This window comes from Heloderma suspectum, chromosome 16 (genome assembly GCF_057233095.1).
Source record: "Heloderma suspectum isolate Gila_16-S chromosome 16, 16-S_ref, whole genome shotgun sequence".
In the NCBI taxonomy this organism is placed as follows: domain Eukaryota; kingdom Metazoa; phylum Chordata; class Lepidosauria; order Squamata; family Helodermatidae; genus Heloderma; species Heloderma suspectum.
The window spans coordinates 17,349,392-17,376,002 of record NC_139473.1 but is presented as its reverse complement, the minus strand read 5'-3'; the positions used below and the strand labels follow the sequence as shown (position 1 = coordinate 17,376,002).

The following is a 26,611-nucleotide window of genomic DNA, read 5'->3' as shown; positions in this document are numbered from 1 at the left end:
ATTTACTGGTTTCTCAGCTGGCCCTTCGAATGTAAAACTGGCCGGGGACTCAGCCTTGGATCAAATTAAACCCAGTCTAAGATTTATAAATAGAATTACATCTGCTTAACAAAGGCTTTCCCCCAAGTGATGGAAACGAGAGGGTTCCTGGTGTTTAATAAAGGAAAGGGAAGAGGTTAAGGAACATCACGCTGGCCAGTAAACCATCTGGTGAACATTAGAAGTGTCAACAAGTCATAAAAGAGCCCGTTCATCAAGAACATTCCATGTATATATCGCTGACAAGAAAAACAACAGAAAATGAGAATATGGGAAGGGAGGGAGGGGGAGGATGGAAATAAACACAATATTTTATCTTCAGCTTTTATTTTTTTAAAAAGCACCCCAAGACCATTTAGTATAATGGTTTTAATCTCATTCAGATTGTTTTACAGACTTTGGCTCCAAAGCTGAGGCATGTATCGAAGAGGCGATGGTAAACAACTTTCTCTTGATGGATCATCTCAGCGTCTGTTAGTCCTTCTCCTCCCCATGTGTGATAACGTAAACAAGATTCTTGTAGTCAAGGTTACCAGATGGATCTGGAGGGAAAGCGCTGAATGTCTGCTTGATCTGAGGAATATGCATAGGAAGTAAAGCTCAGAAAGCGCAGCATCTAGGGAAAAAGCCCGTGTGAGTTGTTTCCGCATGGACTCACAGAAAACTAAGCTGGTTCAGGTCTTTGGGGACTCGGTTCAATGCTCTTGCTAGGAAGAAACAACGCTTCTGCTGAGCTAGGGAGGAAGTCTATGGCCAGGTATGCTGGCATATTGAAAGATAATTTAGTGGGCTCCGCCCCTGAGAAACTATTGGAGAATTTTTCCTTCCCTTGGAGAAATTCAGTGAGATGTCTCTGCATACAAATAGGATGGAGAATTTCAAGAGGCCATTTGTGCACAAATCTAGATCACCGGTAGGCAAGATGGTGCCCTCCAGGAATAGGCAAGATGGTGCCCTCCATAACCCCAATAATCGTTGACCCTTGGCCGTGCTGGGAATTATGGGAGTTGTAGTCCAAAACATCTGGAGGGGCACCAGATTGTCTATCCCTGCTCTTGATCATCAGACCAAAGGTTCATCTAGTCCAGCATCCTGCTTCCTGGAGTGGGAAGCAGGAAGCAGATGCCTCCATCTGGAAGCAGATGCCTACAGGAAGCAATAGCCTTCTCCTAGTGTTGCTCTCCAGCAACTGGTATGCTGGACAAAACCGTCATTACCACGCTGATAGACCTGTCCTTTCTGGATTTACCTGTTCCCTTTTTCAAGCCATCAGAGCTTTGGACCATCATCACATTTTGAGGCAACCAATTCCATAAATTAATGATGCAGTGTGGGAAGTTGCCTATGTCATGCTCCTTCGTCCTCCCTCTTCACAATCAACACACTCCAGGATACCAGGCTTCAGACTCACTACTTTATTAGTTAACAACTAGTGTCCTTACAAATTCAGATTCTAGGAAACTCCCAGACTGCATAGAACCAGCTAATCCACACATCTATGAATATCAATAGAGGAGAAGAAGTGGAAGTTAGAGATGTTGCCAGCAGTCTGAGCAAGAACTCCTTGGCCAGACTAGCTTCGCAGGGATGGTCCTCCCTAAAGGTGGCTCCCTCCTACATTGGCTTCCATGAGTGGCCAGCCGGGTGGAGCATCTGAGCCTTTCCCCTAACTTTTCCCACTTCACTCTGCGACAGACCCTAGCGTCCTTCAAGTCACGCCTAGTGCATTTTTTTTAACATGAAATTTATTTTATTTATTTTATTTAACAGGATGCTGGACTAGATGAACTCCTGGTTGGATCCAGCATGGCTCTTCTTATGTGCTTAAGTCTCCAGACCCCACACCACCTGTGTCACCCACATCTGGACACTTATTGATAGATTTATCAATAGCTAACAATCATGATCGCAAAATGGAATCTCCATGTAGATTTCAGTATGCTACTGAATAGCAGATGCTCTGGACCAGCCAGCTCTAACAGTGCACCCTCTGGATGTGCTGGATTACAACATCCATCATTCCCAGCTAGCAGGGAAGTCCAACATAACTGGAGGGCAGCAGTTTGGGGAAGGTTGCTTTGGACAGGGGAGACAACTGCCTTTATTTGTGCTTTGCTTATGAGCTTCCCAAGAGGGCATCAGGCTGACCACTGCTGGAAACAGGATGCTGTACTAGATGGAACCTTTAGTCTCATCCAACAGGGTTATTCTGTTCTTTATTTTCTTCAATGCAAGGACCAAACTACACTTGATCTTAATGACATGCAGAGGACCTCCCCCCCCAAAAAAAAATTAGGATCCTAGAGTGGGGGGAGGGGTTGTATTTCAAAAAAGAAAGGTCCCATTGAAACAAATGGGACCTTATTTTGGCAATGCAAATTGCAGGCTCAGGAACACAGTAGGGAGGGGGAAGGATTAAAGCCCCCCCCCATTCCCCATGTTAGGGTCCCAATCCAAACCAAGGCCCTTGTAGTGACAATTTGTGTGAGTTGGGGTGGGGATCCAACACGCACAGGCAGAACTATGCAGTGAAGGTCATGTGTAGTGTCAAGGTTCCCCTGATGACTTGGACCCTCTGAGCAACTCCTTAAGGATCTCGTGCCTCCTTCCTTCTTTTAGTCCCACCTTCCTTCTTTTAAACATCCCCTTCCAAGAACATGGGGTTTAGACTGTAGACATGGGGTGACTGGCACTTCAGACACTGGGTTTAACCACAACAGTTTACTGGTAAATTAAAGCAAGAAAATCGCAACTATTTACACAACAGAGCTGAGTGATACAAAAGGCATTAAAAGAAAATAAAAGTCGCAAAATGCACGCTCCTTCACCCTAGCTGTATGCAGACTTCTCAAGGCAGCTTCTCCCTGCTCCCCCTTTGTGCTCTGCTCTCCCTGACTCTGCTCTCCCTGCTCTGGTCTTTCTGACTCTCTCTTTTTATACCCTCCTCCCTCAAGACCAAAAGTACTGTTTCAAATCTGAAGAAATGAAACTTAACTGGGGAAACAAAGCTGAAACTTAACCGGGGAAGTAAAACGACTCCCCTCAGGGATACTCCCTCCCAACAAAGAACTCCCGGCCTCTAGGCCTGACCTTTATACTTTGCCTCTGTAGGCCTCAAACCTTCACATGCAGTTTGACTCTAAATGGCACCTTCTGATGCCACTTTAACTAGGGATGTACGAAACCCTTACCTGGCTCCGTTCCGGGGCATCCGCGGAGGAGGGGAAGCGCTCCATCCCTCCCCCCGGAATCCTCCCTGGACAGTTCCGCTCCACGGCGACTCCTTGAAGCCGCCAGCCAGGACTGGCCACAGCCAGAATTCCGGCCGCTGCCGGGCTGCTGCAGCCGCAAATGGTGGCCATCGTAGCAGCCGCCATTTGTGTGGCTGCCTTTTGCCGTGATAGGCTACGTAAATACGTATGTAGCCTATTATGGCAAAGAGCAGGGGTGCAAATGGCGTAGCCCCTGCTCTTTGCCGTGATAGGCTACGTAAGTATTTATGTAGCCTATCACGGCAAAAGGCAGCCACACAAATGGCAGCCACTACGATGGCTGCCATTTGTGGCTGCAGCAGTCTGGCAGTGGCCGGAAGACGAGCCAGAGCTGCCGCCGCTGCATCTGCCGCTGCATCAGCCGCTGCCGCCGCCGCTTCCACCACCAGGTAGGCTCCGTCCTGGGTGGATTCCACAGGGTGGCGGGGGGGGGAGACTGTTCCACCACGGACTCCAGGCGGCCAGATTCTAAAGAATCCGGCCTCACTGGAGTCCGTGGCGCAATTCTCTGACATCCCTAAGTTTAACCAATCTAACCCGGAATGGTTTTTCTCATGTTTGCCTCCCACAGACTCCCATGGAGGTTTGGCATCACTCTTGATGTCAAGTCTCAGCTACCAAATGCCCCCCACCCCCAATGGAAATCATTCTTGACAAATCAAAAAACCGTCATGTTTGTGCAAAGGGTGTGTACGGAGGACATAAACCTTACCTCTTCCGCAGTGAATCGGTCGGCCTGCGTCATGAGCATTTCTTTCATGCTGTTCAAAATAAAAGAAAATAAACCGATGTCAGGGTGACGACACGAAGGCCCGGGGATGAGGTCGAATTATCAGTGTGTGCCGGGCTTGAGACTAACAGGAAATTGGTAGCTGTGAAGTAATCAAGGATGGATACAGCGCCAGGTCCATTACTGGCGAAGACGTAGGCGTTCCGGTACTTGCTGTGTTCCATGCAGCACCACAGTTATAAGGCAGTGTTGAATTTTCTTTTCTTTCTTTTTAAAAGAAAGCAATGGGGGGGGGATGAAAAGAATGTCCTGAATATTAGGCTGGGGCAAGACGAACGTCTGAGAATCTTGACGGGTGGGGATTGGATTACAGTACTTTACAAGACTAAGTGGTTGACTTGAAGGAAGACTTTTCTCTTTTCCCCCGCATTTTAAATTTTACAGGGGAGAGCAGCCTGCAGCTCTAAGGCCACCTAGCCCCCCCGCAACCCCCCAACCCCCGATTTCAAAGGCCCTTTGCAAATGATCGACCCAGACCTCAACCAAGAGCAATTGGTTCCTTTCTGGGCAGGGAGAGGGAGAGGAGGAGAGAAAGTGGGTGTCAGAAAGATTAGCCCCAAGGGCTGGGGGTCTTCAACATAGTGCCTGTGGGCAAACATGTGCCTGCAGACACTTCTCTGGACGCCTGCCAGGCTCCCAGTCCCTCCTGATTTTTTAAATTTCTTAATTTAAAAGAAAAATTAAAAACATTCATTGGCAAGCTAGCATGCTGCTCTCCAACACCATCTTTATTTGGGTTCAGAAAAGGGGTTTTGAGTTTTGGAGCTCAGATCCCACCTCTGCCTGCTTGAACTGAGGCTGTTGGGACGTTACTTGTACTTGGGGAAGTTACAGTTTTAGTCTCACCAGTTTGCCTTCTGGGAAATGAGTGTTTTGTGAACGGCCGTGCCCATAAAATGGCAGCCATTTTATGAATGGGCAAGGCCCCCCCAGGCAGCCATTTTGTGAGAGTGCCCACTACATTACCTCAGCATTCCAAATGTTCCCACTGGCCCAAAGAGGTTGGGAATGCCTATTCAAGGGTGCGTGGTCCTCAATAGAAAAAAAAGGCTCTGTGGCCCTGCTTTTAAACAAGTCTGGCCAAATGCGATCAGTGGCCAGCGAGCCTCTCTGTCTTCTGCAGCATTCTTCTGAGTTCTTTCCAGCGGTGTGGTTTCCATGGTGATTTTGCCCAGGAACAACACCACGGCCGGAAGGAAGTCAGAACACTGAGGAGAACGGAGACACTAAACGCGGCGGGCAAAACTGGGTATAAAGTGTGGAAAAAAGAGAGAAATAAATAAACCTACCCTCAACTGCTTTATCTGGAAAGTATGCTAAGGCAATTCCCACCTCAAAATGTTCTTCGAGATTCTTCCACCAATGCAGAAATGGACAGAAACCATCTCTCCATTTTCGGCGAGGGAAGAATGGTAGCATGAAAAAGGAGAGGGAATGTTGGCCAGCCTTAGCTATAACTAGAATTTACCATCAAATTTCACCTCAGACAAACGGTTGAGATAAATTTGGGAGTTGCTACTTGGGCGAGACATCTGAATAGAATTGCTTTGGTAGTAGAGTCTGAATGGACTTCTTTACGTGACACATCATTAACTTATGGAATTCATGGCCACAAGAAGGAATGATAGCCCCTACCCTAGATGGCTTGAAAAGGGGGATTCGATTAGGGGTGTACGAAACCTCGCTTACCTGGCTCTGCCAGGTTCCGCTGGGGGGTGGAGGCGCTCTGTCCCTCCCCCTGGAATCCTGGCCGGCTGGCTCCGCTCTGCGGGGATTCCACGGAGCCGCCGGCCAGCTCCGCCAGCAGCCAGACATCCGGCCGCTGGCTAGCAGGGACGCAAATGGCGGCGGCCATAGCTGCCGCCGTTTGCGTCCCTGAATTCAGCTGTGATAGGCTACGTAAAGACTTTACGTAGCCTATCACATCTGGGTTAAAACAAAAAACAAAAACGTGTATGCAAATGGCGGCGGCTACAGCCGCCGCCATTTGCATTCCTTATTTTTGGCTGTCTTAGTCTACGTAAATATTTACGTAGGCTAAGACAAAGACAAGAAAGGGGAACGCAAATAGCGTAGCGGATGCTATTTGCGTTCCCCTTGATTTTCACCGTCTTACTCTACGTAAATATTTATGTAGACTAAGACGGCCAAAAATAAGGAACGCAAATGGCGGCAGCCATAGCCGCCACCATTTGCGTACGTGGTTTTGTTTTGTTTTTAACCCAGACGTGATAGGCTACGTAAGTCTTTACGTAGCCTATCACGAATGGGGGGGGGAACAGACTGCAAATGGCGGTGGCAGCGGCAGCCAGCAGCCAGCTGGAAGACCAGCTGCCGCTGCTGAAGCCGCCGCTGGAGCCGCTGCCATCCGGAACATCCACCCCAGGTAAGTCTCATCCCGGCGGGGATCTGCGGGCGGGCGGGGGGGGTGGCAGGCCATTCCGCCACGGAGTTCGGGGGGCCGAATGCACTGGCATTCGGCCTCACCAAATTCCGTGGCAGAATTCTCTGACATCCCTAGATTCAATACATTCATGAAGAGAAGTCTATCAGTGGACATTAGCCATGATACCTAGATGGAGCCTCCATGGGAGAGGTAGTGTACCTGCAAAAAACAGGCATTGCTAGACAAGTAACAGAGGTGGGATCACCTTTATGGACTGCTTGTAAGTTGCAAAGGGAACATCAGGGCCTGCTCCGGTTGGATTGTCCCCCCCCCCCCGAGATGAGAGGGGAAACAGGGCTATTCCTCCAGTCCTGCTGGCTACTTAATTTTTCCTCTTCCATCCCCATCCCTTTTTCCTTGTGTGTCGTGTCTTTTTAAATTGTAAGCCTGTGGGCAGGGACCGTATTTTGCTAATTGATTTGTAAGCCACTCGGGGAGCCTTTTTTGGCTGAGGAGTGGGATCACAATACTTTAAATAAATAAAGTGCCCAGAGGTATGTGGCTTGCCAAGGAAGCAGGGAAGTGGTCTGGATGGACCACTGTATGCATGAAATGTACCTCTTGCTTCTCCTGCAGCGTTTCCAAGCAGTATTACAACACTGAGTGAGTTTTAGTCCAGACCCACACCTTGTGTCATATCATTACGATCCCATCATGGTTAACGCTATATCCCTCTTGCGCATTTATTCCTTGTAGGACACACAATGACATTAATTGCGGTATACTGGATAATGTGGCATAAAAAGGAGGAAGAACACTACTGAAGTGGGATATCGAATGTGTAATGTGCCCCAACAGTTATCAATGCACTTCAATGCCGCTATAAAGCAGCTGTGTAGATTTAGCCTATGTTTAGAAAAGGGGCATGAAAAGGATTTATAAAATTATGCCTGATGTGGAGAAATTGGACAAGGAGACTCTCTCTTCCTCACTCATAATACTAGGGCCCAGTGGGGTCATCCCATGAAGCTAATTGGTGGGAGATTCAGGACAGGCCAAAGGAAGGACGTCTTCACACAGCGCATAATAAAGGGCATAGAAGATATGGGACGGCTCTCAAAGGGCATTCGACAAATTCAGGAAGGATAAAGCTAGTCCTGATGGCTATTTATTAGCTCCAGCATGAATGGCAGTGACCTATGTGCACCAGTTGCTGGGGAACATGGGCGGGAGGGTGCTGTTGCACTCCTGTCCTGCTTGTGGGTTTCCCACGGGCAGCTGGTTGGCCACTGTGGGAACAGAATGCTGGACTAGATGGACCCTGTGTCTGATCCAGCAGCGCTCTTATGTTGAAAAGGGATTTTGAACATGACAAGGGGTTGCACTCCCCCTAAAGGATCAGGTTCCTAGTTTGGGGGATGCTCTTGGCCCAGAACTGTCACTTGAGGCAGAGATGAACTCAGTGGCATGGAGCACTTTTTATCAGCTTAGGCTGGTATAGCAAAAGCACCCTTATCTGGACAGAGAGAGCCTAGCTACAGTTATCCATGCTCTGATAACCTCTCGTCTGGATTACTGCAATGTGTTATAAGTGGGGCTGCCTTTGAAAATGGTCCGGAAACTTCAGCTGGTCCAAAATAGGGCAGCAAGATTGTTAACAGGGACTGGCCAGTGAGCTCATATTATGCCAGTACCTTCCCAGCTGCGCTGGCTGCCAGTCCATTTCCGGGCCTGATTCAAAGTGCAAAGCCCTTAACGGCTTGGGAGCAGGTTATCTGAAGGATCGCCTCCTCCCATATGTGCCTGCCTGGACCTTAAGATCATCCTCAGCGGCCATCCTCTGTGAGCCCCTGCCAAAGGAAATGAGGCGGGTGGCTACTAGGAGGAGGGCCTTTTCTGCTGTGGCATCCCAGCTCTGGAATGAGCTCCCTAGAGAGGTTCGCCTGGCACCTACGTTGTATTCCTTCTGGTGGCAGGTGACGACCTTTTTATTTTCCCAGGCATTTTAGCATTTTAGCTTTCTAGACTTTTTGCTTTGTTGTTTTGAATCTGTATTTTAAAGCTTTGCATTGCTGCTAGGTTTTACACAGGTTTTATTCTGGCTGTATTGTTATATTGTGGTTTTAATGTTTTTATATTTTATATTGTTTTTCTGTGTGCTTGTTGGTTTTAATTTCTGTGAACCGCCCAGAGAGCTTTGGCTATTGGGTGGTATAGAAATTAAAGAAAGAAAGAAAGAATTTTCATCCCACCCTTTACATTTTCACCCCATCGTAACCATGTGGCTATATCAGAGGATGAATCTGATGAAGGGGGGGCCACTCCATGAAATCTTCTGCCACGATCAATGTGTCAGTCTTTAAGGTGCCTCAAAGGCCTGTGTTGATTATGCTCCCGAAGAAGCTTACGTTCCAGCCCCTCTCTTTTTGAACACAGAGACCGGTGTTGTTGGCATCTTCCACTCACGTGCATGCAGTGTTTTTGGAAAGAATTTGAGGCTAGGGCTGAGGGGTGTGGGGTGGGATGGTGAATGGGGGAGGATCAAATATAATTATAAGCCTCAGAAGCCTCTGGCACCATTACACATAAGAAGGACTGAGTAAAGAACCCAGCAGTTTCCAGTATTTATTTTATAGAGAAACAAAGATTCAGATTTTCCGAACTCAGAAGCTCTGAACTTTCTGCTGTTGTTGCGTCCCATATTATTTGTTTCTTCGGAATGGTGGGGTGGGAGGACAAAAAGAACAAAATCACAGGCATTCAAGCTGGATTTACACAAACCAGGGCCTGCCCATTAGCCTTGATGTGGAACATAAGATGGTATCAGTCATGGCCAACATCAGCTAGTTCCGATATTTAAAAATAAAAATAAAAAACTGGTTCATTCTTTTGTTTCCTAGTAAATCCTACAAGGCTACTTTTAAAACAAAATTACGGAACCAGTTGTGTTTTATTAATTGACATGGCCTGGCATGCAAGGCAGCCTCAAGAAGAAATTTGCGGGGCTGTGTGTATCGTCACTGATGTCTCGGAGCCTTGGATCGTTTATCGTTCCATCAAATGCCTTCTGCAGTCTTACGACTAGAACTTTGGAAGATCCACTGTTGGCTCTCCCATCCCTACGTTTCTTTAGACGTACCCTTGGAGAAGCCTGACTTGGATCAGGACCATGGTACTACACGAGCATGGGTTGAACCTTCCCTCAAACCATTCTCCTGATTTAAATTGCTCCACAAGGCTGCCTTTGTCCCCTTAGGGAAAACATGCAGGTGCAACTTTCCCCCTGCTACGCAAATAGCAGCTGACGGGGGAGTAATCACTTAAGGGAACATAGAAACATTGGAAGCTGCCTTATACTGAGTGAGACCCTGGGTCCATCTAGCCCATTACTGTCGGCACTGACTAGCACCGGCTCTGCAGGGTTTCAGGCAGGAGTTTTTCCTGCCCTACGTGGAGATGCTGCCTGGGATTGAAGGTGGGACTTTCTGCATGCAAAGCAGGGGCTCTACCACTGAACTTCTATCCATTCAGGTTAACCTTTCCCTTTCTGCAGCACTACAGTCCTAATCTAACTGAAAACTGTACACCACCCTTTAGGGACGTCTGCTGGTCTTCCATCCTGGCAGTGGAGGCTGGTGGCTCTGATGTCAGTGCAGCAGTGAATCCAAGCAGGTAGCAATGATGAAGAGGACAAGAAAGTCCAGGGGACTCTTATCAGTGGGCCCCTGTTGGGGTATGGGCCCTTGGCAGGTTCCTGACCATGCCTACCCTTGGCACCACCTTTGTGTATGCACACCTCTCACAGACAGGCAGAGGAGGAAATCAGATTTCCCAGGCCTTAGAAATAAGTTGTTTGGGAAAACTGTCCAAAGTTTAAATATCGCTAATTTCCATCATAGTCCAGTTGGTGCAAATTTGTGGAAATCTGTTGGTGTCAACAAGTCTGTTGTTGCTGGACAACTTCAGGAACATCATTGCAACTCTGGGCTCCACATTTTTACCTGTGAGTAAACATCATCAGTGGCAATGGAACTTTGTGACCTGAATATCCAAACCTTTCCTAACGTTGTGCCAGGATTTATTTTTTTTACCCATGACTAAGGATCTTGCTGGATCTCTTTCTCACCTTAAACAGCATAGAAGGGTATATATGACTGATGTATGTATATACACACACGCACACACACACATATGGGGAAAGAAAACTTTGTCATCGCATGCAAAATCAGTTCCAAGACTCCGAAATGAGTCATGACTTTCCAAGCAAGAAGTGAAAACACGCAGTGGAAAAATTGAAATGCCCCCAAACGGATGTTAATTAGATGAAGGTTCTTATTAAAAGGTCAAGCATGGCCAGTCGTGGGGGATTTCTTCTGCTATTGCCTTTTTCCCCTCCATTTTTTTTTAATATGGAGAAGCACGATTAATTAATAGCAACCGTCATCTTGAAAGGGGCAAGGCTTTCAAAGTGATGGGTGAGCTGGTCTGAAAAAATTATTAGAGTCAAATGTTGAAATTTTGGAAGTATATGAATAGAAGCTGAGCATCAAAATATGGTCATGGAATGGATTTAATGGCTGGTTTTGTAATGATCGACATTACCCTCGGGTCTAATACACAAACATTATGTTCTGTTGTGGTGATGAATCAATGCCATTGTCTAGTGAATTGGCTAGGTTTGGTTGGGAGGGTGTTTGGTGAGGTATCGGGGGGTGTGATTTTTTCCAGCAAGGAAAATCCTGTGTTTATATATCTTACATTTAGATTCCCCTCTAGGCCTATTAAGGTGTTCTGTTAATGTGTTCAATGAGCATGCGAAAGGGAGAGTGAGCATGCTACATCCTTTGTTCGTTTGTTTGTTTATTTCTTACATTTATATCCTACCTTTTTTCCTCTTGCAAGGAACCCAAGGCAGCTTACATTATCCTCCTCCTCTCCATTTTATCCACACAACAACAACCCTGTGAGGTAGGTTGGGCTGAGAATCTGGCTGGCTGGCCCCAAGTCACCCAGTGAGCTTCCATGGCTGAGTGAGGACTAGAATCTCCGACTCCCAGTCCAACACTGAATGTCTGATGCGGGGAGCCCTTTCTACCCTTCTAGGCTCCCCATGAGATGTAGACGCTTGAGAAAGCAGGGGTTCTACACCTCGCAGGGAGCCTACATGAATACAAAATGCTGAGGTTTCCCCTGAGTGACCACACCTCCTTCCTCCGACTGCAATCCCTTCCTCTGACCATACTCCCTTCTCCCCCAGCCAACAATCATTTGGTGGTTCCCCAGCTTTTGTGTAGCTTTCCCCCCCCCATTCTAAAAGTTTGAAATCCATCTCCTAAGACTGAGTTCCTGGCCGTCAGAGCTTTCAGCTGCAACATGCTGATATTTTATGTGGTTTTGGCCCCACCCCTTTTGCCATGGGCTCCACCCCCTTTATCTCAGGCCCTGCCCGCCACTGGAATGCAGCCCCGGAGAGCTTCTCTGAAATTGAATTTGGCCCGCAGGCTGAAAAAGGCTCCCCGCCCTGCATTAACAGAGCACCTGAACAGGGCTCTTCTATTCTTCAAATGTGGCCTCTGTTCCTACTCTCTCAGGACCAAACGAGATGCGACATTAATTGCATGAATGCAGGAAATGTGCACATTTTTTTGTTATGTAAGTAGCAGCCCTAGGGATCCCTGAGGACTACTGGCAGTAGGGAGGGGAGGTTGCGGGGTGACTTTCTTTCCCTGCCATGGTCCTAAAAAAACAAACCATCCCTCTAAAGCTGCCATGTGCCTTTCAAGGAAAGTCCTCATTGACTCCAATGGGAGTTTCTCTTGAAACGGAAATAGCAACTATGGGGAGGTGTTTTTTGAAAGGCCATGGCAGGGAGAGAAGGAGTTGCACTCTTCCTCCCCTCCGCCCCGCCCGCATGCCAAGGTCTCCAGGTGAAGCACCACGGAATGGATATCTCCTTCTCTCTAGGGATGTACAGCCGGTGTGAAATCCGTTCTATCTGTGTTTGCAGATTGCCCAGTGCCTTTCGTTCCCTCATCCGCCCATTGATGGAACCGCATTCCTTTCCGTTTCCAGATTTGCACAAATTCGCATTCGTGCAAGTACAAATTTGCACAAATTCGCATTTGTGCAAGTTCAAATCTGCACAAATTCAAACATGCAAAAATGCGCAGATCCCCCCCAAAGTGCACAAATCCCCCAAAGTGCGCATTTTCACACTTTGGCCTATGGGGGAAATGCACACTTTGGGTGGGGTTGTTGTTTTTTAATTGTGTATTTTTCTACAGCAAGCAGCACGGACAGGGTAAGTTTGCCCATCCCTAAATGCAATTAACTGACGACAAGATGAAAACTTGACTGAAGCAAAATTAAAAGGGGAGGGCGGGGAACAGATTAAAAAAAAACGACGACTTACTAGTCTGCTTTTATGTAACCTTTTCCTTCCCGGTCGAAAATCCTAAAAGCGTTCAAAATGATCTCTTCTGGATCTGTGCCTAAAAGGGGAACAATTGGATGTTTATATTTCAACTACTTCTTCTGTGCATGCATCTGCTGGTCAGTGCATGCATGTACATCTCTTGATTTCTCTCCATTCCATAACTATATACTTGAGGACTAGCCAGTGAATGTGTGAATTGTGCCATATGCAAGCCCACTATGCCATCTGCCAGATTTTATTTGTTTGTTTCTCTCATTTGGTTTTTAATTGTCACTTTTCAATCATCACCTGCGATGTAACGAGAGGGCAGCTTTTACCATTTGCCATGCCAGTGCTACCCAAGAATATTGTCACGTACACTCCTCATCACCCCCATTGCACTCCCAACTTCCTGGGTCACTAATGAAACATCACGTTTTCCATTTCTGCATTGACCTAGAACAGCACCCCTGTATCTTGGATTCATTGACTTGGACTCCTGCACTGAGCAGGGGGTTGGACTTGAGGGTCTTATAGGCCTCTTCCAACCCTACTATTCTATGATTGTATTCATAATCACAGTTACTCAGTGGAGCTGGTGGCTTTGATGTCTTTAAAAAAAATTATTTTAAATATTTATACAACATATTATAAACTCATCACATAAAAATATAAATGCAATGCACACTCACAGAAAATAATTAAATTCCAGCTTTGGAATTTAAAGATATTCTATGGTACCAACAAATTCAGTAAACTAAATCCTTCCAAAAGGACGTTTGGGTCTCCAGGGGCGTGTATTCAGGAACACCTCTATTCACAAACTCAAAGAAGGGAGACCAAATTTCAATAAAACAGTCCCTTTTGCTACGTCCTCGAAGAAGTCTGCTATGATGCATCAGATACTGTGCCAGAGCTATTTGCCAAACCTTTCTTAGTCAACCTTGTAAAGTCGACCCACAGTCGACTTCCAATGCTGAGTAATTTCTAAATGGGCCACAGCTAACAAGAAGTTTAACAAGGCCTTATAAATTATTTTTCTACCAACATTGTCATAAATGGATAATAACGCAGGTAGTGGGTCAGGGGTGAAATATAATGTCTGAGATTATTCCCAAAATCTGAGACCAGAACACATAGACCCTGGAGCATTCCCACCACATGTGAATCCAAGAACCTGCAGTGTTACAACCTCACCAACAATTAGGAGATAAAGTGGAGTACGTGGCTCTGATATCAGTGGGGCAGTGAATCCACTCTGGGTTTCAGTCAGCACCAGTCAGAATTCTAAAGGAGCTCTCCAAGGTTGGATATCTCCTTTAAAGTTCTGACTGGCTCTGACTGAAACATGGAGCAGATTCTCTGCACCTTGGATAGCTCTTTTTGAGTTCTGACTGGTTTTGATTGAAATCCAGAGTGGAATTACCACCCCACTGATACTGGAGCCACCAGCCTCCACCGCAGCCACTCATGGAGATCAGAATCCCCAGTTTACCCAGAGACAGGCCCAGCCCAAGCTTACAGATAAACTTGGCCAGGAGTGGGGAACCTCAGGCCTCTGACCCAACTCCAGTGCTCCTGAGGTCCCAACCAGCCTTCTGGGGTTCCCCAGATAGCTATGCCCTTCCCCCTGTCCCACCCCTTTTCCCTCTCAACCACCAAGCATTTGTGCAGTGTTTTCCCCATTCTCAAAGGTTCAAATGCTTGTCTTAAGGCTTCATTACTGGCGGGAAGAACTTTAAGCTAAAATATGCTGGGGGTGTGTCTATTTTTGGTCCCACCTTTTTTTGGTCCCAACTCCACCCACCACTAGAATGCAGCCCCCAAGATCTTTTCTACAATGAATTAGGCCCTCATTCTGAAACAGGTTCCCCACCCCTGACCTAGTAGATCTCTGTACGTTTGCAGTAGATCAGTAAGGGTTACTGATCTACTGATCAAAGGCTACTAGTCCTGATGGCGATGTGCTACCTCCACAAGCAGAGGCAGTGAGCCTATGTACACCAGTGGCTGGGGAACATGGGCGGGGTGTGTGTGCTGTTGCGCTCATGCCCTGCTTGTGGGTTCGTGGTCGACAGCTGGTTGGCCACTGTGTGAACAGAGTGCTGGACTAGATGGACCCTTGGTCTGATCCAGCGTGGCTTTTATGTTCTAAGGTGGTGCTCTGTACAGAGGCAGCTTGTGATGGACATTCCACCCCCATCTCTCTGCTTGTTGTGTGAAGAGGGCAGACAGAACAAATACAGCTACTCTGCCATGTCTAATTTCTCAAGTATCAGCTTCTCCTACAAGAACCTGCCTGGCTCTTAAGATCCTGCTGAAAGGCCCTTCCTGGAGGCGCCTGCCTTGGGAGGTAAGGCCACTTACACATCACCCCCTAGTCCAAAAAGAGGAAATGCATCACAAAAAGTTGACACCAACAGCACAATCCTGTACATGGCTACTTAAAAGTAAGCCCCACTGAGCTGAATGGGACTTACTGCCAGGTAAGTGAATATAGGATTGCAACCTAAGGCAACCATGTGGTGCAAAACATGCCATATAAACCGGAGCTACTGAGGCATATGTTGGAACTACTGATAACCTGTTGTATGACAATTAGCATTTTCTGGTGTATATTGAAACAAAAGATCAATCACGTTCCTGTTTATGAATCAGTGGAATACAGGTAGAAGATCAGTGAAGCTGAAACAGTGACTTCCAATTAGGGATGTACGGACTGTGTAAAATACATTCCTCCGGTGTTTCATGGATTGTCAGGAGCTTTTCATTCTGTTGTCTGCCCATTGACGGAATCGGATTTTTTTTTAATTTCCAGATTTGCGCAATTGTGCGTTTGCGCAAATTCGCACATGCGAACATGCACAAATGTTCCCAGAGTGTGCAAAAATCCCCCCAAAATGTGTGTTTTCACATTTTAGGCTATGCAAGAAATGTGCATTTTGGCCGTTGTTGTTTTTTTTTGAAGTGTAATTTTCTATGACAAAATGTGCGCAAAATTGGGAAAGCTAGAAAAACTTCCTGCAAGTCCGTGGAATCCACCTGACAGGGAAAGGCCACTCCGCTGTGGAATCTACTGGTTGGTGGATTTCTTCAACATCCCTACTTCCAATATAAGAAGTAGGGTGGTACAGGGATGTCCATATTTTCATCTGTGAAAACATTTGAGGGTATGCATTTATTATTGTATTTATTTATGAAAATATTTATAAACTGGCTTTCAGACCTAACAGGAGGCCCAAAGAGGGGATCCAAAAACAAAACATCAAACCCAAAAACACATTTAAACAACATACCAGTTTTAAAAGGAGCTACGAAACCAGGAAGATTGGAAGTTCAATCTCAAATTAAAAACCATTAAAAGCTAAACAGAATAAAAATGTGTTTAGTGCCCACCTGAAATTAAGCAGAGCTTTGCAGACGAGCACCTGTTTTAAGTCCACCGGGTAGAGATGCCCTTCCTTTTCCCTTTGTCTCACTTGATTAAGTGAGAAAATGAGTTTCTGCTACTTATGCCCTTTTCGCTGGACTTGTTGCATGAAACACCCTTTTTCTTTTCTTTTTTAAAGAACGTTGCCTAATTCTCTAATTGACCCGAAGCTAGAAAGAAAATAGGTTTGTCACACAATTTCACAACAAAGAATGGAGCGGGTGAAGGAAGGTGCAATTGCAAGTTTGCAGTCCTTTCCTATCAAAGCCAAGGACCACAGTGTGAATTTGGAGAAAGGCGATTTCCTTATTGCACAACAATTAGTTGTGCTAGAAATCAATTAAAGCAGCCAAGTTTGGTTTGGGAGAGAAGAGGAGGAACAGGGCTGGGATTCTTGGAATAAGCTGGGAACTTTGAACAAATATATATATATATATATATATATATATATATCCTGATGCCAGATGAGCAGCTAAGCAACAGAAAAAAGAAAAGAAAAGGCATTTTGTGTTAATGCCAGCCACATGGGTCTCTGTTCTACAAAGAGTCGGAAGAAATGCAATTTGTATACCACACAGAGATGCTGCACATGATCAAAGAGACCACTTTATGCACCAGCTAATCAATAGGGAATGCCAGAGAATTCCCCTTCAAAGCTGGAAGTCAAGCAGGATGACAGAGTATACAGTGCTGCTGTTTCTTTTTCTCCAGTGAGGGTGCCCGGGTGCCGGGAGGGAAGCTCTCCAACACTGATGACTTTTTAAAGATATTTTAGGCATACAAGCAACTCGAAAGAGAGCGCTGGAGGAGAGTATGGGCACCAACACAGGCAAGGGCTGTCCCAAGATATTTGCTGCCTGACTTGAAGGACAAGATGTCATCCAAAAATATGTAACATGTCCGTAAGATCAGCTTCTGTACTGATGGGCTGGAGAATGGGCAATGTCAGCCCAATTTTTAAAAAGGGATCGAGGGGGAATCCTGGAAATTACAGGCTGGTTAGCCTGGTGGAAAGCATTATTAAAGATAACATTGTAAGCATATAGAAGGACAAGCCCTGCTGAATAAAAATCAACATGGCTTCTGAAAAGGTAATTCCTGTCCCACTAATCTTTAAGAGTTAGTTGTTTGAGGGCATGCGGACTGGGATGATCATGTAGACACTGGGCAGGATCCAAAGGGGCACTTACAGCTCTGCCAATTCTCTTGCATCCTGCTGATTCTGCTGGCCAATGGTGGGTCCTGTTGATTCTGTTGCATGAGTGGGACCTACCGCGTGCACCACAGAGATTTAGCACTTCGAAGCCCAGAAATGAGTGGAAACATTCCTTTCACGATAGCGACAGGTTGAGCTCCGCTTATGCAAGCTCTGCTGACCTGCTTGTTCCAGAAATGAGCTTTTTTACTCATTTCTAGTTGCCCTGGAAGTTTTAAATGTTCCGGCCACAAGCAGCAGGTCCTGCTTGCAGATGGGAATTGGTGGGGTGTAAAGGAATCCGCAGAGGTGTAAGCATCCTGTCGGATTCCACCCGGTGTTTACTTCTTGGACTTCCAAAAGGTGTTTGACAAAGCCCCTCACCTCTCCTGAGCAAAGCTAGCAGTCATGGAAGAAGAGGAGAGGTCCTCTTATGGATTGGTAACTAGTTAAAGAACAGAAAGCAAAGAGCAGGAATACATGGTCAAGGGGACATGGCCAGCTGTGCAACCCTGGAAGACCTGATCGCAATCCCAGGTGGGCCAGATGTAGACCCAGTGCTGTGGATCTACACCCCTGCTGTAAAATGTTACGGGACTCCACCCCCCCCATTTTTAGTCTACTGTTCAAAGCATTGGCCTTATCTGTGGGTAGGGTGGGAGTATTAGGGCTCTGCTTCAGGCAACAAAATATCTTGAGCCCTTAGGGTTATAGAGCAGGAACAATGCCGGACAGGATATCAGTCCAAACCTAGCAACTGAAGTCCCATCATTCTCTTCCTAGACGGCAGCCTGACCTTCGGCTTTGTCATTATTCTGGTCAGCTTCATGTGAAATGTCCTAAGCAATATTATTTATAATTGTTTCTCATATTCATCCATCACCCCGCCATCAGGGATATAGGAGAATTCCATTTGGAGGATGAAAACCCAATGGATTTTCCTGATTTGGCCCTGCGGATTTCATTCCAACTCCCCCTGCTGGCATCGACTCGATCTGTAGCAAGTCGATACACAGATTTGTTTTTTTTTAATAGCATTGGTTTGCACAATTGTGGGGAGATCTTGAAGTTTGCACAAATGGTGTCATAATTTTTTTTATTGGCCATCTTGTGCACATGAGCACAGCCACAAGTCCACCTGTCCGGTAGGGAGCCCTGCAAAGGCATATTCCCCTCTTGTAAATATCGCTGTCAGTGTCATGGTCCCACTGGAGAGTCATAGGATCATAGAAGAGTAGGGTTGGAAGGGGCCTACAAGGCCATTGAGTCCAACCCCCTGCTCAGTGCAGGAGTCCACATCAGAGCATCCCTGACAGGTGGCTGTCCAGCCTCGTCTTGAATGCCTCCAGTGTGGGAGAGCCCACCACCTCCCTAGGTAACTGGTTCCATTGTCGTATTCCTCTAACAGTCAGGAAGCTTTTCCTGATGTTCAGCCGGAATCTGGCTTCCTGTCACTTGAGCCCATTCTTCCGTGTCCTGCACTCTGGGATGATCGAGAAGAGTTCCTGGCCTTCCTCTCTGTGACAACCTTTCAAGGACTTGAAGAGCGCTATCCTATCTCCCCTCAGTCCTCTCCTCTCAAGGCTAAACATGCCCGGTTCTTTCAGTCTCTCTTCATAGGGCTTTGTTTCCAGTCCCCTGATCATCTTCGTTGCCCTCCTCTGAACTCTCTCCAGTTTGTCTGCATTAGAGATGGACGAAAGTCTCTTACCTGGTCCCGCAGCTTGCTTCGCAGTGGGGGGGAGGCGCTTCGGTTCTCCCCCCGAAGTTCAAGCTGGGGGGAAAGGCACCCCGCCTCACCCGGTCGAAATTCAGGCTGGGGGGGAGGCGCCCCATCCCTCGCTGCCGAAATTCAGGCCGGGGAGAAGCGCCCCGTCTCCCCGGCCGCGAAAGAAAAAAGTAAAACACACACACACATGATAGGCTACGTAACGATTTACGTAGCCTATCACGGCTGACTTTGGAAATCTAGCCATGATAGGCTACGTAAATCGTTAAGTAGCCTATCACGTGTGTGTTTGGTTTTTTTTACATTTACTTTGAAATGGCGGCGGCGGCAGCTGGTCGGAAGACCGGCCGCCGCCCCCGCCGAACCACCGCCGAACCGCCGCCAGGACCCGCCGCCGAGAGGGACATTCGAGGGAGGTAAGTCCCATCCCGGGGGGGGGGGGCGGAGAATTTCACCGCCAATTTCGAGGGGCCGAATGCGTTGGCATTCAGCCTCCCCGAGATTCGTGGAGAAATTCTCCGCCATCCCTAGTCTGCATCCTTCTTAAAGTGTGGCGCCCAGAATTGGACACAGTACTCCAGATGAGGCCTAACCAGTGCTAAGTAGAGGGGAACTAGTACTTCCCGGGATTTGGAAGCTATGTTTCTATTAATGCAGCCCAAAGTAGCATTGGCCTTTTTTGCAGCCACATCACATTGTTGGCTCATATTCAGCTTGTGATCGACAACAATTCCAAGATCCTTCTCACTTGTAGTGTTGTTGAGCCACGTATTCCCTATCTTGTAACTGTGCATTTGGTTTCTTGGGTGCAGAACTTGGCATTTATCCCTGCACCTCCTCCTCCAAGTCATTAATACAAACGTTGAAAAGCACTGGGCCCAGGACTGAGCCCTGCGGTATCCCACTTGTTAGCTCTCCCCAGTTTGAGAAGATCCCATTGGCATTTATCCCTATGAAATGTCATTCTGTGGTTTTCTGCCCAGCACTCCAGTCTATCAAGATGACTTTGAATTTTGTTTGTGTCCTCCAGGGTATTAGCTATCCCATCCAATTTTGTGTCATCTGCAAATTTGATCAGCATTCCCTGCACCTCCTCCTCCAAGTCATTAATACAAACGTTGAAGAGCAGTGGGCCCAGGACTGAGCCCTGCGGTATCCCACTTGTTAGCTCTCCCCAGTTTGAGAAGATCCCATTGATAAGCACTGAGTCCTACTCAGAGGAGGAAATGGAGCCCCCAGAGAACCAGGGCACCCCAAATCAGGTACTGCTGCCAGACTAGCAGGAGCCCGGGGCCTTGGAGGTGATGGTTGCAGGTCCATTCCTGTCAGGACCAGGGGACGCTGCCTCTCAGACTGAACAGCCCCCTGACCACCAGGAGTGTCATCACCTCAAGCAACAGGCCAGTAGGGCCCCTGTGAGAAGGAGTGCTCACTTGCAGAGAAAGACTCCTCAGGAGAAAGTGACTCCTCAAGAGTAGGGCTCTGAACAGGGAGCTCTGATTACTGCAGCTGAGCTCTGCGTGAGGCTCAGCAGGCTTTGGGGATAAAAGCCTTCACTGCAGACCTAGCCAGTGTTGGAACAACACCATTCTTCCAGCTCCTGTGCCAGGTACCTTACCTCCTGGACCTTGCCTGTGATTGATGCTCTGTGTTACTGAGCTTTGGACTCCTTATTGACTCTGCTATGGACCATGTAAAGTATCTGACAGGCTAACTATGTTTTGACCTTTGCTGGTTAGCTGGACCAACTGTGATGGGGCCTGATCCCACTTATCTGACTGCATGCTCGCGTTTTGACCTCTCTCTGTTATTTGGACCACTCCTGTGTTAGCCCGAACCCCACTGGATAGAAACCTGCATGCCTGAATTTTTGCTGGCTTCATTGCATTGCTTCTGTGTTAGCCCTGCAGTCAAAGCAGGACAGTTAGTTTCATCTTCTCCACATACTACTTCATTTAGCCCAGCAGAGCCAAATTCTGTACTTATCAAAGAACTTGTCAATTTTATCCTGCATTTCCTGAGGGGAGGGGGCGGTTGGTTGCCAAGTTGTTTGACAAGTATTGAATATGGCTTTGCTGGGCTAAATGGTGTGTGGAGAAGACAAAACTGACAAGGATATTTGCAAGAGAGGAATATGCCTCTGCGGGACAACACAACGGACAGATGGACTTGCGGTCGTGCACACTTGTACAAGATTGCCAATTTTTTTTTAAAAAAAAATGTTTTAGGAATTGTAACACCATTTGTGCAAATTTCAAGATCTGGGGGAAAAAATGCACAAATGGCAGAACCTGAAAAAATGCACGAAACTTTTCCAGAATTGGACAGAAAAAAATCTGAAGCCTGCCGCTGCTTACACAAACGGAAATGCTGTGGAATTCCGTTGAGATTAAACAGAACGGAATTCCCAGCAATGTACATCCTAACACACACTGAGTTTCATATATGTGATATTCAGTTCAATTCAGTTTTATTGCACTGACAACCAGTCATTTGCCAAACAATGACCCAAGCCATGCAGCTAAAACTGTGTGTTATATAAAACTGCCTAAGGAGGGAGTTCCACAATCAGAGATGCTACTACCGGAAAGGCCCCGCCTCAAGTGCCCACCAACCTAACCTCTCTAAGTGTTGGGACATAAGACATGGCCTCTAACGAAGGTTATCAATTATAGGCAGGTTCAATTATAGGAGGTTGGTAGTCTTTCACACATTCTGGCCTCAAACCATTTAGGGCTTCATAAGAGAGCCAGTGTGGCGTAGTGGCTAGAGTGTTGGACTGGGAGCCCGGAGGTCCGGGTTCTAGTCCCCACTCGGCCATGGAAGCTCACTGGGTGACATTGGGCCAGTCGCAGACTCTCAGCCCAACCCACCTCACAGGGTTGTTGTTGTGAGGATAAAATGGAGAGGAGGAGGAGAATGTAAGCCGCCTTGGGTTCCTTAAGGAGGAAAAAGGCGGGATATAAATGTAATAAATGAAGTAAGAACCAGCATCTCGAATTAGGCTCAGAAACAAACTGGGATCCAGGTCTCCAAAATGCATGCCAAACAACAGTCTGGTTGCTGCGTTTCAGGCTAGCTGTAGTTTCCGGACTTTTCAAGGGCAGCCCCGTGTAGAGCACATTACAGTGATGTGAACAAGAGGTGATTACAGCTTGGATCAAGTTATCTGCAGCCGAGGACCCCAAGAGCGAAACCTTGCTAGATTTAGGGAGCAACCCTATGGCCGGTAATCAGCAGCTAGACGGCCATAGGGTATGTGGGTTTCTGGGAACCGACCTGGGAGCCCACGCTCCATGGTTGGTTCCTGGAAAACTGACCTTCTTCCCCTCCCGCGCTGCCTTGCAGGCAACTTGGATTGTCCCTGTACTCCACGCTTGGAAGAGGAGTGCAGAGTGGTGAAAACCGGGCGTTCCGGGGCAGGGAAGGTAGAAATGCCGGTACGACACATCCTATGTGTCATCCGGCAGCTGCCTCCCCCGTTCCGCCTTCGTGCAAAGACAGGTGGGCTAGACAGATGAAATCGGCAATCCCCTCCATGCTTTTCCTGCCCTGCACTGGATAGGTGGTTGCCTCCAAGTTTGGAGGCGGCCACCTATCCCCATACAATTACGTCTGCTGTCCCAGTCTGCAGCCTCAAATGGCGACTGGCATAGCAGATGCCATTTGCGTCCCTGCTCTTTGCCATGATAGGCTATGTAAATATTTATGTAGCCTATCACGGCTAAAGCAGAGACGCAAATCAGCAAATGGCATCTGCTATGCTGGGCGCCATTTGCGGCCACAGACTGGCAGCAGATGGAAGTCCAGCTGCGGCCGGGCCTGGCCAGCAGCTCCGTGGCTGGGGAGGATTCTGGGAGGAGGGACGGATCGCCTCCCCTCCCTCGCGCGGATGCCCCGGACCGGAATGGTAAGTGGATTTCGTACATCCCTAGTGAGGAGAGGGATTCATGCTGCATGCACACCATTCTGACACAGCTTGGCCCTCACCTTTGAGCTTCTCACCAAACATCGTGAGGAAGACAGTGAAGTTTATGGCACCCGGAGCTTCCTTGATCATTGCTTCTAACTCTTCATTCTTGACATTCATGCGACCTGTGATATAACAGTGTTGATTCAGTTATATACTATGGAAGTCCATAAGAATACAGTGAAGAAGACATCACCGATGCTCTATTAAATACCCTCTTCAGCGACTGGTTTTGCCATAACCAGTGGGCAGTTTTTTGATTGGAGAACTCCATTGCAAAATTCAGAAAACTGCAAAACGTTGAAGGATAACTGGGTTTCAGTTCATGTATTAATTAAAAAGTGCAAAATTAAGTAAGGTCACTTTAAAATGTGAACCGAATGAATTCTCTCCTAGTTATATGTCCTTCCTCCTATCTCTTATATATGTTGTCAAGGTTCCACTTATGATCTGGACCCCCGAGCAACTCCTTAAGGATCCCTTGCCTCCTTAAAAGTCCCACCGTCCTTCTTTTAAACTTCCCCTTCCCAGTAACATGGGGTTTAGGCTGTAGGCGAGGGGTGAGTGACACTCTAGACACAGGGTTTAACCACAACAGTTTACTGGTAAATTTAAAGCAAATACGCATCACAACTAAAGGTATGTGCACAATAGAGGTGAGTGAGACAAAAGGCATGAACAGAAAATAAAAGTTGCAAAACGTAAGTACCTCCACGCTAGCTGTCCTTAGACTTTTCTAGGTTGCTTCTTCCTTCTCAGTCTTCAGACTCTGCTCTCACTTCAGGCTCTAGTTGTCCCTGCTCTTGCTCTGGCTGCAGCCTGGTTTTTCTGACTCTTACTGGCTCTCTCCCTCTCTTTATATATACCCTCAAAACTGAAAGTACTACTTCAAAACTGAAGAAATGAAACTTAGTGGAGAAATGAAACTACTCTTCTCAGGGTTACCCCCTCCCAACAAAAATCTCCAGGCCTCTTAAGCCTGACCTTTTTTCTCTTTGCTTCTGTAGGCCTCAAACCTTCACACATGTTCTTTTTAACTCGTGGTTCATCAGAGGGCTTCCTGTGCAGCTTTACAGGTTTCTTTAGATTTCCCATTTTTCCTCATTGCAATAGCTTGTGATTCTGCCTTCAGTATTTCACTTTTCAGAATCTCCTAACCCTCTTGAACTCTTTTCTCCTTTGGAATTCCTAGCCATTGGGGTCCTACCCCACTTATTTTGTTTTGGAAACAAACATTCTAAGATGACATGGTCACTTTCCTCCAAGGAGCCTGCCACTTTCACTTCATCAACCAGTTCTTCCCTCTTGATCAGGATTAAGTCCACAATTCCACAGATCCCCTAATTCTTTCCTCCACCTTCTGACAGCGGACGTCACATCAAGGCAAGTCAAGAATTTATTGGATGGTCTATTCCTAGCAAAGATAGACTCCCAGTGGATGTCCGGATAGTTCAAATCCTTCAGTAGTACTAGAAATCGCCACTGTGGAAGTTTTGTCATCTGTTTCAAAAAACCATCATCCATGTCTTCTGGTTGGTTGTAGTATACTGCCACAATGATATCACTTCTGTTTCTCTCTCTCTTTCTATCCTTACCCAGATGCTTTCAACAGGGTTTCCAAGCAAATGTAAAGTAAAGGGGGGGTCTTTAGCACCCCATTACCTCTCTCCCCAAACCACCCCGAAGTATTGGCTCTGCGATACTTTGGCTCAGCCCTAACGTTCCCATAATCAAAGTGTTTGGACAAAATATTTCTGTCTCCCTGAAATCATTAATTTTTTACCTGAAAAGCAAAAGTGGAGAATATTTGATGCACTTTTGCTCTTTCCTAGGTGAAGAAATTTCAGGAAACTTTGGTATGTTGGTATAGAATTTTAATTCTTTCATTCTTTTGGCACAGAGTACACACAAAAGTGATGACAATTATTACTTTTTTAAAAGCCTTTCATAAGATAATGTTGGTACATGAAGCATTTGTGCTTTTTTACCCAGTGCAGCAAAGGTGTCTCTCAGGTCAGCCTTGTCAATGAAACCATCCCGATTCTGATCCATGATTGTGAATGCCTATTGAGAAACAAACAGCAGAGGTTGAGAGGTGGGGATATTGCTTATCACGATGTCAAATTCCATAAATGAACATAGCAACATGCTTATACCACCCCAATTTTCATAACAATGATCACAGCCATAGCACTCTCCACACCATTTATTTCACGTGTCTGAGGGCTCTAATCTACCCTTGCTATGCTGTATTCCAGCTTTACCCAACCTGGCACCCTCTAGATGTGTCGGACTCTTTTTATGTATTTATTTACAATATTTATAAAGCGCTCCACACCAAAAGATTTCGGAGTGGTGACCAACAAAGATAAGAGGATAAAACACCATATTATTAAAACATTTTAAAAGGAACAAATCCTGAACTTAATAAACCGCGGCTGGTCACTCAAGGAAGCCCTCTTGAAATAAGAATGTCTTCAGGAGGCACCGGAAGCAATACAATGTTGGTGCCTGCCTGACCTCCGGAGCCGGGGAGTCGCACAGGAAAGGAGGCCACCACACTTTTCCTGGCGGATTCCAGCCAGGCCATGGGTCCATGTGGAACTTGTGGCCCTCCAGAAGTTTTGGCCTACAACTCCCATCAGCCTTAGCCAGCAGGTGAATTGTCGGTCAAAGCATCTGGAGGGCCAGAGGTTACCCACTTCTGTTCTAGAGAATGTGGGAAGGGAACTGAACCCCGGAGAACAGCTATGCTAGTAAATCCCACTAACAAAATGTCATCATCCCTTAAAGGCAAAAATAGGGGCAGCGATTTTCCTGGGGTAGGGAGAAGAAAATGGGAAGGAACCATCATTCGGAGAGCCCATATAGATGGTCCCAGATTCAGTCACTGGCATCTCAAAAATAATCTTGGATATCTGCTGTAAATCAGATTAGAGCAGGGATGGGCAGAAGGTAATTGTCCACATATTTGGGACTTCAATTCCCAGAAGCCTCTGCCTGCATGGCTAATGGTCAGGAATGCTGGGAATTGAAGTCCAAAACATCTGGAGATCTACTGTCTGCCCACCACTGGAGCAGATAATACAGGGCTAGATGGACAAATAGTCTGACCTGGCATAATGAATTTGTCCTTCTTATAATGAACTCAGACGGCTGAGTGCCAATCATTTTGGAAGTGAACTGAGTTTCTACAGATTCAGGGGACTGACTCTCTAGGTATGCAGGAGTATATGAGTTTGTGAATTATTAGAATTTTTTTTTTAAAGAAGTCAAACCCAAAATGGCGTGACAAAGACCTGTGATCTCCCAGGAGTAGGACATGCAGAATACTGAGCTGGTGCGAGATCCGCCTGCCTCCCATCGACTTGAGCAGTACTACACA

At 46.8% G+C, this 26,611-nt stretch overlaps 1 protein-coding gene across 1 annotated transcript in view; it reads right to left on the bottom strand.

The window, feature by feature from the left end:
* Window positions 1–374: 374 nt before the first annotated feature.
* The window catches only part of MYL10 (myosin light chain 10), a 43,964-nt gene continuing 17,727 nt past the window's right edge, over window positions 375–26,611 (bottom strand). Inside the window, exons 3-7 of the mRNA XM_084822999.1 lie at window positions 25,215–25,290; window positions 23,247–23,351; window positions 12,900–12,978; window positions 4,024–4,072; window positions 375–612 (exon numbers count right to left, since the gene is read on the bottom strand). Of these exons, the coding sequence (XP_084679125.1) occupies window positions 514–612; window positions 4,024–4,072; window positions 12,900–12,978; window positions 23,247–23,351; window positions 25,215–25,290 (408 nt within the window). The 3' untranslated portion in view covers window positions 375–513. The remainder of the gene's footprint in view (window positions 613–4,023; window positions 4,073–12,899; window positions 12,979–23,246; window positions 23,352–25,214; window positions 25,291–26,611) is intronic.